Raw genomic sequence first — 12,631 nt, 5'->3', positions numbered from 1 at the left:
AAGCTTACTTTTAGAGGGGAAGACAAGATAGCTAAGAAAAATATAGCATAAGGGTGGTGCCTGGGTGGCTCAAGTAGGTTAAGCGTCTGCCTACAGCTCAGGTCATGATTCCAGGGTCCTGAGACCAAGCCCCACGTCGTCAGGTTCCCTGCTCAGTGGGGAGTCTGCTTCTCCCTCTCCTTCTGCCCCTTCCCCTGCTCGTGCTCTCTAATAAATAAAATCTAAAAAAAAAAAAAAAAAAACGGAAAAATATAGTATAATAGATAATAAGTGCTATGGAGAAAAAGAAGGACAAGGTGTTATACAGGGTGATGTGAGAAGACTGTAGTCTTAAATCACTACATGTGGTCACTTGACTATATATAGAAGTAAAAAATTTAATAATTTAAAACATCATGAATAATAGAGAAGGCATGAAGGAGGTGATGTGCTGAGGCAAGCAGATAAGTGAGATAAAAGCATTACCAGTCAAGGGAAGATGAAGTGCCAAGAAGCTGGGACAAGAGTATGCCTGAAAATATCCTGCCATGGCAAGGAGGCCAATAAGGTCACAGAACAAGCACAGGAGAAAACAGAAGGAGGTGAAATCAAAGTAGTAATGATGCCCTGAGTACAACTGTAAGACTTTTGGCTTCTACTATATAGAGTAGGAAGGGGACCCATCAGAGAGTTTGGACAAAGGAGTAACATGAGCTAACCTATTTTCACAGAGTCACCATCCATGGCTGCTGAGTGGAAAACGGACTTGCATTTGTGCAAAAGCAGAAGAGAAACCAGTCAGGAAGCTATTACTGTAATCCAGTCAAGAAATGACGGTAGCATGGACCACGTCGTTCCACATGGGTGGCAGAAGTGGAGCAGGGGTGCTTGGGTGGCTCAGTCGGTTAAGCCTCCAACTCTTGGTTTCAGTCACGTCATGATCTCATGGGTCATGATCTTATGGGTCATGGGACCAAGCCCTGCATTGGGCTTCCTGCTCATCATGGAGCCTGCTTAAAAGATTCTCTCCCACTGCCCCTCCCCCCACTCATGTGCACGCACACCCTCTCACTCTCAAACAAATCTTAAAAAATAAATAAGATAAAATCTCTAAAAATATATAGAAAAAAAAAGAAGTGATACAGGCAGTCTATCTAACTCTTGTTTTAAATTAGTTCCCCTCTCCCTTTATAATCTCTTAGATCTCTGAACTCTTCCTTCATAGAACTCAGCACAGTGTGGAATTATGTTTAACGTCTTTTCTCTCAAAGGATTCTAAGCTCCCTGAGAGCAGAGACTCAGTCTGTTTGCTCACTATTTTATTGCTACCTCAAACAAATCAATCAGTAAATGCAAAGGTTTTTTTTTTTTAAAGATTTTATTTCTTTATTTGACAGAGAGAGACACAGCAAGAGAGGGAACACAAGCAGGGGGAGTGGGACAGAGAGAAGCAGGCCCCCCGCAGAGCGGGGAGCCCAATGCGGGGCTCGATCCCAGGACCCTGGGACCACGACCCGAGCCGAAGGCAGACGCCCAACAACTGAGCCATCCAGGTGTCCCAAATGCAAAGGTTTTTAAAAGTAACTTTTTTGGGGGGCGCCTGGGTGGCTCAGACATTAAGCGTCTGCCTTCAGCTCAGGTCATGATCCCAGGGAGCCCTGCATTGGGCTCCCTGCTCAGCAGAAAGCCTGCTTCTCCCTCTCCCACTCCACCTGCGTGTGTTCCCTCTCTCACTCTGTCAAATAAATAAAATCTTTTTTTAAAAAAGTAACTTTTTTTCTTATCTCTGAAAAGTAAAACCCAAGATTCTCTGTTTTGATAATGAACAGGAGCTACTAAAGAACATGCCCATAAGGACAGAATAGCAAGTACCAAGGGCCTGAGGCAACAGAAGGCAACAGTGTGCCTGAGGGTGTTCATGGCCAGCAAGAAGGCTCATATGGCTATGGAGTGGGGATTTACAAATTTTTTCTGAGAAGGGCTATTGTAGGCTTTGCCAAGCAAAAGGCAAAATCAAGGATAAAATGTAGGTCCTTATATAACAAGAAAGAAAAGTCCTGCCTAACCTATATCCTTTTTACCTAAGTTAGGCCCTCTCAGATGGTGAGCACACTAGGTACAAGGTCATTAGCTGGAGCCATTTCCAAAGAAGAGTATCCAGTATCCAGTATCCAGTATCCAGTCTGGTGGAGAGGGCGTCATGGGGGGAGGGAGGGTAGATAGTACTCAACACAATCAGCTTCACTCTCTGCCCCAGTGACACCCAAATTCCAGCACGCCCTTCTCTTCTCCCAGAGAGCCCAGCCATCTCAACTTGGGCAGCTGGCTCAGCTGCTAGAGACAAGGCAATTTGCTGAGTCACCAATCCCCAGTCTGAGATTCTACATTCACTGCAAAGTGTAGGTGGCACCAGAGCAAACCCTGGGCAGCAGCGAGGTGCAGCCAATGGCCAGGGAGGCAGGCGCTGGGAATAAAGGGGATGATGGGGCAGAGGGGAACACTCCAGTGAGGTCTCCAAGGCTCAGAGCCCTAATCCACTAGATGGTGGCTATGGACAACACAAAAATAGACAGCTGGGCAGGCCTTAGTCTGCTGACTTCTGCTCTAAAGCAAGCAGGAAAGGAATGTGTAGGAGATAAAGCTACTTCCTCTGCAAACGGATCAGGAAAAAAAAAAAGGCTAAACAGAATGTCCTAAATTTTTTACACCTACTCTATTCAAAGTTTTTGGGGTCAACTCTCAAAACTTAAATTGTGTGGGGAAACAGTGCATTTATAGCCTATATTTAAATGACTAGAAGCTATATGATGGAATCCCCAAAAATAGCTGTCTCAGGACAGGTTATGTAATTTAAAATAAGTACTATGGGAGGGCAGTCATTGGGAATCAACAACATCTGATTCACATGGAGTAAACTCAAGAGAGACCAACCAATGCTTTTCAAGGAAAGCAGCCATTGCTAACTGCAGTTAAAATGCTATTCCTGCAGAACCAAATACAATGAATTACTCTTTCTATATATTTCCATCATACCACTCCTTGTAATTCAGCCTAAATCTCAGGTCTCAAAATTCTAGAGAGGAAACAAGAGCGGAAACAAGAGAATCTACCCACCTATCATTTAAATATGATTTACTAGATGAGCAGATTCTAGCTTAGGCTATACCTCTAACAAAGTAGACCTACACTGCAAGTTTTCCACAAGTAGGAAGAAGGAAAGCCAGTGTCCTATACCAGAGTTGGCAAAAAAAAAATGCATTATGACTATGGGAAATACTACTACAAAGAATCTGTATGTACCTTTAATATTTTAGAAATAAGTAATTTTTTAGTCAATTATAATACCCTAATCATGCTTAAGAGGTACAATGTCACAGTGGGCAACAGCTCAGGCTTGTAAGCCAGACAACCCTTAGTTTGAATCCCAACTCCACCAACTCAAAGCTGTGTGACTGAGTGCAAGTTATAAATAACCTCTCCAAACCCTTCCTAATGTGAGGTGATATCTCATTTAAGCATGAGGAAAAAGATGATACAATACATACTAAATACTTAAAAGTGTTGATATATATTACATGTAACATAAATGGTAGCTACAAATTATTATTTGCAACTATTCAGAAGTGCCTTTATATGTTCTCCAGTAATTTTATAAAACTCAGTCACCTTAGAGCAAATATCCAATTGCTCAATTTTTAAAAGTTCACGGTGGGGGGTTAGGAACCATAGGAAATGAATTCATTTCTTTGAATATACAAAAGACAGGTATAGGATAAACTCCCATCAGAAATTCTAGTTTTAGGGACACCTGAGTAGCTCAGTCGGTTAAGCGTCTGCCTTCGGCTCAGGTCATGATCCTGAGGCCCTGGGATCGTGTTCTGAATCGGGCTCCTTGCTCGGCGGCGAGTCTGCTTCTCCCACTGCCTGCCACTCCCCCTGCTTGTGCGCTTGCTCTCTCTCTTTGACAAATAAATGGAATCTTGAAAATAAAGATAAAGCTTTTTTCAAAAGTTTAAAGGAAAAAAAAGAAGTTCTAGTTTCAGGGGCACCTAGATGGCTCAGTCAGCTGAGCATTCAACTCTTGGTTTAGGCTCAGGTTGTGATCTCATGGGTGATGGGATCAAGCCCCATATTAGGCTCCCTGCAGAGAGACTGCTTTAAGTCTCTCCCTCTGCCCCTTTCTTGACTAATGCACATGCACCTGTTCTCTCTCTCTCTCCCCCCCCCCACTAAAATAAATAAAGAAATCTTTTAAAAAGAGAGAGAGAGAGAAAGAAATTCTAGTTTTAAAGTTTAGGGGGAACATGTGGAGACTGAGAACCACCAATCCACACTAGCCAAAGCAACACTGTAATGCAAATTCACATAACCTATACAGCTCCAGTCACTACTTAGGGCTGTGCAACTCCTGACCACCAACCAGAGAGAAACAAGAGAATCCAAAGAGCTGAACCATTTATTGGTCAGAGTTAATAGAGCCTTTTGCAACCTTATTTTCACACTTCTTTCTTCACCCAATTTATCACATGAAGAATCATTAATGAAGCATTCTGCAGCAGAGTATAGTAAAAAGTAACTAGTCAGGGAGTCAAGAGGTCAAGATCTTAGTCTAATTCTGCCACAAAGTCTACTGTATGGCCTTAAACCTCCTGTGGGCAGAAGATTCTCCTTTAAGGTTACACAGAATGAAAACAGTCCTAACAAGCTTTTTTATTAGAAATAGAACACAAAAAAATCAGATTTGAAATCTTCTTTAAATTATGTCTATTCAAGGGAGGCTGGCTGGCTCAGTTGGTTAAGCTTCAGACTCTTGGTTTCAGCTCAGGTCATGATCTCAGGGTCATTGGACGGAGCCCCAAGTGGGGCTCCACACTCAGCGCAGAGTCTGTTTTGAGATTCTCTCCCTTCCCTTCATCTGTGCACAAGTACACACGTGTGCATGCTCTCTCTCAAAAAATAAAATCTTAAAAAGAAAGAAATTATGTTTATTCATCTATGCAGAATAAAATTACTGAGCCAAGTACAGATACTTTTTGAGACCAAGGGCCAACTATTACATATCCTTATTTCCTCCACACGGTTTGAGTAACAAATTTGTAATAATGTCATTAGCTAAAATTATCTTAATATCTTAATCTTCATATCTTAATAATCTTCACCCCCAAATTAACAATTAGAACGTAAGCAACAGTTGTGAAGTAAAATGGAACAGCAGTATTTTCTTTCCTGATCTATAAAACACTGGTGTTTGAAAAAAGAATTCAGAAATTACAAGACTAGCTCCATCAACTATACATTTTACAAATGAAAACGATACTACCATAACACAACAAACTAAACATTAACTCACAAGAGAATGACAAATTTAGAATTTTTACAAGACCTATATAAATGACTCAAGTTAATACAAAACTAAAATTACAAACTATTAAAAAAATAAATGTCAATGAAAATACTAATATCAAAACCAATGGGGGCGCCTGGGTGGCTCAGTTGGTTAAGTGACTGCGTTTGGCTCAGGTCATGATCCTGGAGTCCCTGGATCGAGTCCCGCATCGGGCTCCCTGCTTGGCAGGGAGTCTGCTTCTCCCTCTGACCCTCCCCCCCTCTCATGTGCTCTCTGTCTCTCTCATTCTCTCTGTCTCAAATAAATAAATAAAATCTTAAGGAAAAAAAAAAAAAAACAATGGATGTAGCCAAAAGCAGACTGAGAAAAAGCATACAGTCCTAAAATAAATGTATTAGAAAAACAAAAGAGGGGGAAAGCTAATCATTCAATACAGAAAGAGGAAAAAGAAAAGTGAATGGCAAAGGCAGAAAACAAACCAAAAAACATACACTTAAGATTTTTATTTATTTGAAAGAGAGAGAGAGAGAGAGAGCATGCGCACGCATGGCGGGGGGGGGTGGCAAGAGGGATAAGTAGACTCCAGGCTGAGCAGGGAGCCTGACTCTGGGCTCCATCGCAGGACCCTGAGATCATAACCTGAGCCGAAGTTAGACACTTAACTGACTGAGCCACCCAGGCGCCCCTTGACTTGCTTTAAAAAAAAAAAAAGGTAGCTCCAAAACCTTAGCAGATCTGATCAAGGGAGAAAATCACATGTAACAGATGCACATTAGGAATAAGAAAAAACTGGGGCGCCTGGGTGGCTCAGTCGTTAAGCATCTGCCTTCGGCTCAGGTCATGATCCCAGGGTCCTGGGATCGAGCCCCACATCGAGCCCCACATCGGGCTCCCTGCTCCGCAGGAAGCCTGCTTCCCCCTCTCCTACTCCCCCTGCTTGTGTTTCCTCTTTCACTGTGTCTCTCTCTGTCAAATAAATAAATAAAATCTTAAAAAAAAAAAAAAAGGAATATGAAAAAATTACAATTACCAATTATGAAAATAAAACATTTTGCAAGGACTTCTGTATGACAAATGGTATCATAAACACAATTAAGAAACAATACACAGGTGTGAATATTTCCAATATACATAATGGGAAAAAGGATAAATAACCAGAAAATATTAAAAAAACTGCTAAAAATCAGTAAGAAAAAAAAAAAACAAAAACAAGCAACCCAGAAAATGGGCAAAGAAAAAGAACAAGCCATTCACAGAAAAAGAAACTAAGTGACCAGTAAATAAATATAAGATGCTCTACCTCAGAGAAATCAGGGCAATGCAGCTGAAAACAAGACACCATCGCTCATCCATCATTTCGCAAAAAGCAATAATTTAAATTAACTAGCAAGTATCCGCAAGGATGTGGAAGAATAAAAAACTCACATATACCTGTTGATGGGAATATAAATTGATAAAACCACTGTGAAGAGCCAAAAATACAAGTAACTCTCTTCCAGTTAACCAGAGATCTAAATAAACATCCTTCTCTGTTTCCTCCCAAAATTCCACTAAAAAAAACGAATACAAATTTAAAAGATGTAAATGCACAAGGAGAAAAAACAATGGGAAACAACACAATAGCATACAAGAGGTTTCAGAAATTTTCTAAAAGATGAGAAGTGGATGAATGAAGCAGAGAAGAGAAAGCTGAAAATCTGACGGCCTAAAGGGGAGGAACTAACAAAATGTAAGCCAAATCATCCCAGAGAAGCCAGAAAGGATCTGAATTGAGAAACATAAGGTACCACTCAAGAAAGGAATTTAGTGTGTGTCCGGGAAGAGAAGGTATGGTTGAAAATCTTTGGAAGAAACCTTCAGGCTCCCACCTCCTCTACTCTGAGAAAAATGTTAGGCATATCAAGCACAGCTAAGGTGGGGATCAAGCACAACTAAGTGGGGAGGAAGATGCGGACTGAGAGGCTACGGCTGGGAGTGCTAATTGCCTGCATCGTTCTCTCTCCTTCTTCCTTACTAATGGAACCCCAGGTTTCAGGTGGGTATATGGCTGCCCTTAATAAAAATTCCCTTTTCTATCTTACCCTTCTAGGAGATGTGGATATACGTTAAGAGCCAATAACATATAAGCAGGGTGTTGTGGGGCAGTTTCCAGGAAATATTCTGGAAACTGAGCCCTCTGCCTCCTTTCTCCCTTCTTCTTTCCTATTATCTGAAACCTAGGTATGACTACTATCTGGGCCTTGAGAATGATGACTCTAGGTTTCACAGAGCAGATAGCTGGAAGACACCCGAGCCTGATGAACTTCACAGACCCACTATACCAGCCCGACGACCAGAACTACCTATCCACCAACTTTTTACACAGGAATACAATCATAATATAACTCACTGATAATTTAAGATCTCGTACATGCAGCTAAATCCAACCCTAATACAGGTGTCACACTAAACCAGATAATATAAAAGACTGCATGTAGGATGGCTGAAATCCCCAACCTCTATTCCCCTTGATCAAATTTCAAAAAGCTGACAACCAGGCTTTTTCATGGAAGGAGGCTGGAAGCTTTCTCTCTAAAAAAACCTAATTGCCACAAAAGACACAGACACTGATATCTGAAGTTTCCTTCCCAAAAAGCATGGTTCCTCTCTGATCACCCTAAAGTTTACCAAAGCTCTTCTCATCAATTTTTAGTTAAAGCCACTTTGTAATGGATGATGTTCATTCTCAGTGATACTCATAAATGTATATTTTAGGAAATTTTAATAGAGCTCTATGAGTTAGTAATGATACAAAAGCAAGTCCATCACTGGACCTCTACATGGTGCTGTGTACTAGTACTTACCAAGCTTCCATTCTTTAGAAGTTAGCTCCAACCTTCTGATTCAAAATTTTTATTTAAAAGTTCATTAAGTGGGGCACCTGGGTGGCTCAGTCAGATGGGCATCCGCCTTCGGCTCAGGTCATGATCCCAGAGTCCTGGGATCAAGCCCCGAGTAGGGCTCTCTGCTCAGCGGGGAGCCTGCTTCTCCCTCTCCCTGCCGCTCCCCCCTGCTTGTGCTCTCGTTCTCCCTTTCTCTTTTTCAAATAAATGGGAAAAATCTTTAAAAAAAAAAAAGTTCATTAAGTTAGGAGCACCTGGGTGGTTCAGTCAGTTAAGCGTCCAACTCTTGATTTCAGATCACGATCTTAGGGTCATGGGATGAGCCCTGCATCTGCCTCCGAGCTCAGCTGGCTCAGTGGGAGAGTCTGCTAGACATTCTCTCCCACTCCCTCTCCCCTCCCCCCAGTTCACACTTGCGTGTGTTCTAATAAATAAATAAACCCTTTTTAAAAAAATAAAAGTTCACTACAGTAAAAACATGTAAATTAATGTTCAGTTTACACAATTACCCAAACATGATTATTAAAGCAGATATTCCAGGGACACCTGGCTGGCTCACCTGGTAAAGCATGCAACTCTGATCTCAGGGTCATGAGTTCGAGCCCCACATTGGGTGTGGAGCCTACTTTTAAAAAATAATAAAATTTTTTAAAAATTAAGGAAGATATTCTGCTTGCTTGATTGAATGAACGTCTCACAACTGTTTGATTTTTACATACCCAAGGAACTTTCATATACACCTCCATGTTAAAATTAAATAGACTATAGTATATCTGTTAGCTTATCCTAACACACTAGAAGGGCAACAAGTGAAAAAAATATATATAGCTATTCAATGAATGGGCTAGAAGATGATAATATAGAAGTGACCGATGAAACATGGTCACTTTCAAAGAGACTATCTCCGGGACAGCCCTAGTACCTAGGAATAGTTCTCACATTGATGCCTGAGAAAAGAATAAAGGATTGAACAAATGAATGAAGTTTTAAAAGTTCACAGCAGAACCCTATCACAACCACCATCCACTATTCCCTCTTTTCTGTTAGTCTTAAAACTATGCACCAATTGTCTCTGAACACTCCAAGCTCTTTAAGGGTTGGGACCAAATTTAACCTACTTAACAAGACTGTTACCATAGTGTTCGTTATACCACATCCATGCTTTCTTAATATTACTAATGGAAAATCCTCACTGAATACTATTCCTGTCTACATAAAAATCACTTTGGAGTTTTTTTTAAAGTATGTTAGTTCTAAAAAATGACTAAGAATTCCTAGGTTACCTTAACAAAATGCTCATACTAAGTTATCAAACTAATGATCTCTGCAACCCAATAGTCATATCTTTAAAAATGACACCAAAGGGTCATAATCTCTCTGAGCAATCTATTCAGTATACTCCTTTTGGGGAACTAGCCCTTCCCCAATCCATGTGGGATGGAAAAGTTAAACCAGCAGAATGACTCAGACAAGGACAATTAAATTAGCCTATTTCCCCTATTTCCCACTATCATAAATGGGCACAAGCCAACCCAATCAGAGACCTCTCAAGGACTTTCACCAGAGATAAGGAGAAAAGCACTCTCATTTAAGATCCTGAGTATTACGGACCACTGTAATCATAGTAGAGCTGCGGGGGACCATGTCTCCCAATACAGGAACAAAGCTCACCTAAATTAAGGGAATCATCACCAACACAAGATGATCTCCAGCGATGTTTAAAGCTAAAGAAGCAATATTCCTAGACTTTTCAGACACCAGAACAAACTAGTTTAATCTAGGCTTCTCTGAAACAAGGAGAGTTATGTTCCTCATAGGTACCAAATAGGCAAAAGCAAATTTTTAACTATAAAGTACTATAAAAATGTTGTCATCCTATCCGAAAAGTACCACAAACGGAACCCTCATTAAATACAGCATGAGCTCGGGGCGCCTGGGTGTCTCAGTCGTTAAGCGTCTGCCTTCAGCTCAGGTCATGATCCCCGGGTCCTGGGATCGAGTCCCACATCGGGCTCCCTGCTCGGCGGGAAGCCTGCTTCTCCCTCTCCCACTCCACCTGCTTGTGTTCCTGCTCTCGCTGTCTCTCTGTCAAATAAATAAAATCTTTAAAAAAAAAAAAATACAGCATGAGCTCATTAAGCATTTGCAAGATAACAAATTCACTCCCTTATGTGCATACCTGCTTGTCAACAAACTGATTTTAAGCAACCTATCTTGAACGTTCTGTCACTGAAGCTTAATTTCAAATAATCTCCGAACCTTTGGAATTCTCCGTCATTTGATTATGATGAACTTACGAAGATAGCTCATTTCAAGTGAAAATTTCAAGTGACGTTTGTTCCAGTGGCCCAATTCTCCCACTTCCCTCAAGCAACTACTATTATGAAATCTAAACCTGGCGAAGAAAGTTTTGCGGTGATGCAAAAATGGGGGAAGGGTGGAGTCTCAGACACCCCAAAAAAGTGAAGAAAATTACTTATGGGAAAATGTGGCAAGACCGCTCCTCGCAGGTATACGAGGGACTGAGTCCCAGCGGACCAAGGGCTGGGGCGGGCCGGCAGGACGAGTGCGCAGGGTGCGTGGTGGCCTGCGGGGCCGCTCCTGCTCACCAGGAAGGAATGCAGACCACACCTACGCGCCCGGCCAAGCCAGGGCGGGGTGGCCCGGCTCCGGCCGTGGGTGCGAGGGAGGGACGCAGGAAAGGCGGAGGAAGAAGCGGGGGCGGCAGGCCGCAGACCACCTCCCCATCGCTCGCCCCCGGGCCCACCTCAGGAGCGTCTCGAGAGCGCCCTCGTGCTTGTCCAGCGGGCGGCCGAGGGCGGCGCGGCGCAGCTTGCTGAGCTCCTCCGCCGCGCGGCAGTACTGGGCCTGCTCCTCCCCGCCGCTCGGGTACGTCTGCTGGATGAACTTCACCAGCGGCTTGGCCAGGTCCACTTCCGAGGTCTTTTTCAGCTGTACCGAGATAAACGTCGCCATGGTGAGGACCTCGGCCGCCGTTCGGGCCAAACAGACCGCGGGACGGCGACGAGAGTCGAGGCGCGCGGACTACTCGGCTGGCGGACCGGCGGACAGACGAGCCGACGGACGGGGTCTCCGTCGGTGCTTTGGGTCCGGCCACTTCCGGGAGCTCCCGCGCAGGCGCACTCGGCGCGCAGCCTGAAGTCACGTGAGGCAGTCGGCCCTGGGGTGGGGGGTGCCCAGTGCAGCTCGCCTGGGCAGCTCCGCTTGGGCTGCGTGGTAAGGAGCTGGCTTTTTTCGCAAGTGGAACTCTCCCTTTTCTGCTCACTGTCGTAGCGGGTGGACCGAGCGCTCTCACTAAAAGTAACTATTCCTCCGTCCGAACAACTGGTTAAGTACTGTTACTGCCATCTAGGAGAGTTTTCCGCGACCTCCAAGACCTTGCAGCCTCAGGGTTACTGTGACCTATGGTAGTTCATTCAACGGATTGCTATATACAAGGACTGAGTGTACTGTGAGCCTTATAGGCAAAGTCCCTGCCATTGTGCAGCTTACAGTCAGGTAAGGACACAGATGTTAAGGTGGACAAAGCATGCAAACAACAGGGTGCTTGGAATGTAGGATATTAGGGTCCCATGGAAGAACCTGATTTAAACAAGGTAAATAGAGAAGGCGTCTCTGAGAAGGTTAACTTAAAATGACCTGCAGTTTGAGAAGTGCTTGACGTTAGAAGAGTGGCAAGGGAGAGCCTCCCAGACCGAGGGAGTGCAAGTGCAAAGGCCCTAGGAGGCAAGCACTTCCCTTGTTCTGGGAGTTGAAGCAAACCATGGCAAGAACTTAAAAACCACACGGGGAATGAAATGAAATAAAGTTGGAGGAGTAAGCAGGCATTAATCATTAAGAACCTTACAGACCAAGTTAGAGAATTTGTATTATAGAATAAATGCAAAGGAAGCGATAAATGGGATTTAAGCAATATTGACATGATAGAATTTACATTTTTAAAAGGCCACCCTGTGCATCAATCTGATATTGTATCTCTTGATGGGATGTAGTATGAAGTATACAATATCATCTATTATGTATCCCAAGCAAAAATGTTTAACTTGAGTCTATCAAACCTTTGCATCCAACACAATTTATTAGAATACAGGTGGCTTAGTCAGTTAAGCATCTGCCTTCGGCTCTGGTCATGATCCCAGGGTCCTGGAATGAAGCCCCAACTCGGGCTCCCTGCTCCACAGGGAACCTGCTTCTCCCTCTCCCTGCTGCTCTACCTGCTTGTGCTCTCCCTCTCTCTCACTCTCTTGCTCGCTCTCCGTCTCTCTGTCAAATAAATAAATAAAATGTTTAAAAAAGAAGAAGAAGAAATACAGGGGATAAAGGAGCCAATTAAATGATCCATAGGAAGCAACCAAACATCCAGGAGGTAGAACATTCTGCAGAATAACTGGCCCCATCTCTT

At 43.1% G+C, this 12,631-nt stretch overlaps 1 protein-coding gene across 2 annotated transcripts in view; it reads right to left on the bottom strand.

Annotated features, from left to right (window-relative positions):
• Nucleotides 1–11,321, bottom strand: part of PDCD6IP (programmed cell death 6 interacting protein) — a 93,207-nt gene extending 81,886 nt beyond the window's left edge. Inside the window, exon 1 of one of the 2 annotated variants that reach the window (XM_034991692.1) lies at nt 10,976–11,321. In XM_034991692.1, coding sequence (XP_034847583.1) covers nt 10,976–11,184 — 209 coding nt within the window. In that variant the 5' untranslated portion in view covers nt 11,185–11,321. The remainder of the gene's footprint in view (nt 1–10,975) is intronic. The other variant, XM_034991701.1, reaches the window with a different exon arrangement.
• Nucleotides 11,322–12,631: the final 1,310 nt, after the last annotated feature.

This window comes from Mirounga leonina, unplaced genomic scaffold (assembly GCF_011800145.1).
Source record: "Mirounga leonina isolate KUSES-001 unplaced genomic scaffold, KU_Mleo_1.0 Mir_115, whole genome shotgun sequence".
Taxonomy (NCBI): Eukaryota; Metazoa; Chordata; class Mammalia; order Carnivora; family Phocidae; genus Mirounga; species Mirounga leonina.
The sequence above is the reverse complement of the archived record's forward strand: the minus strand, read 5'-3'. Positions and strand labels throughout refer to the sequence as shown.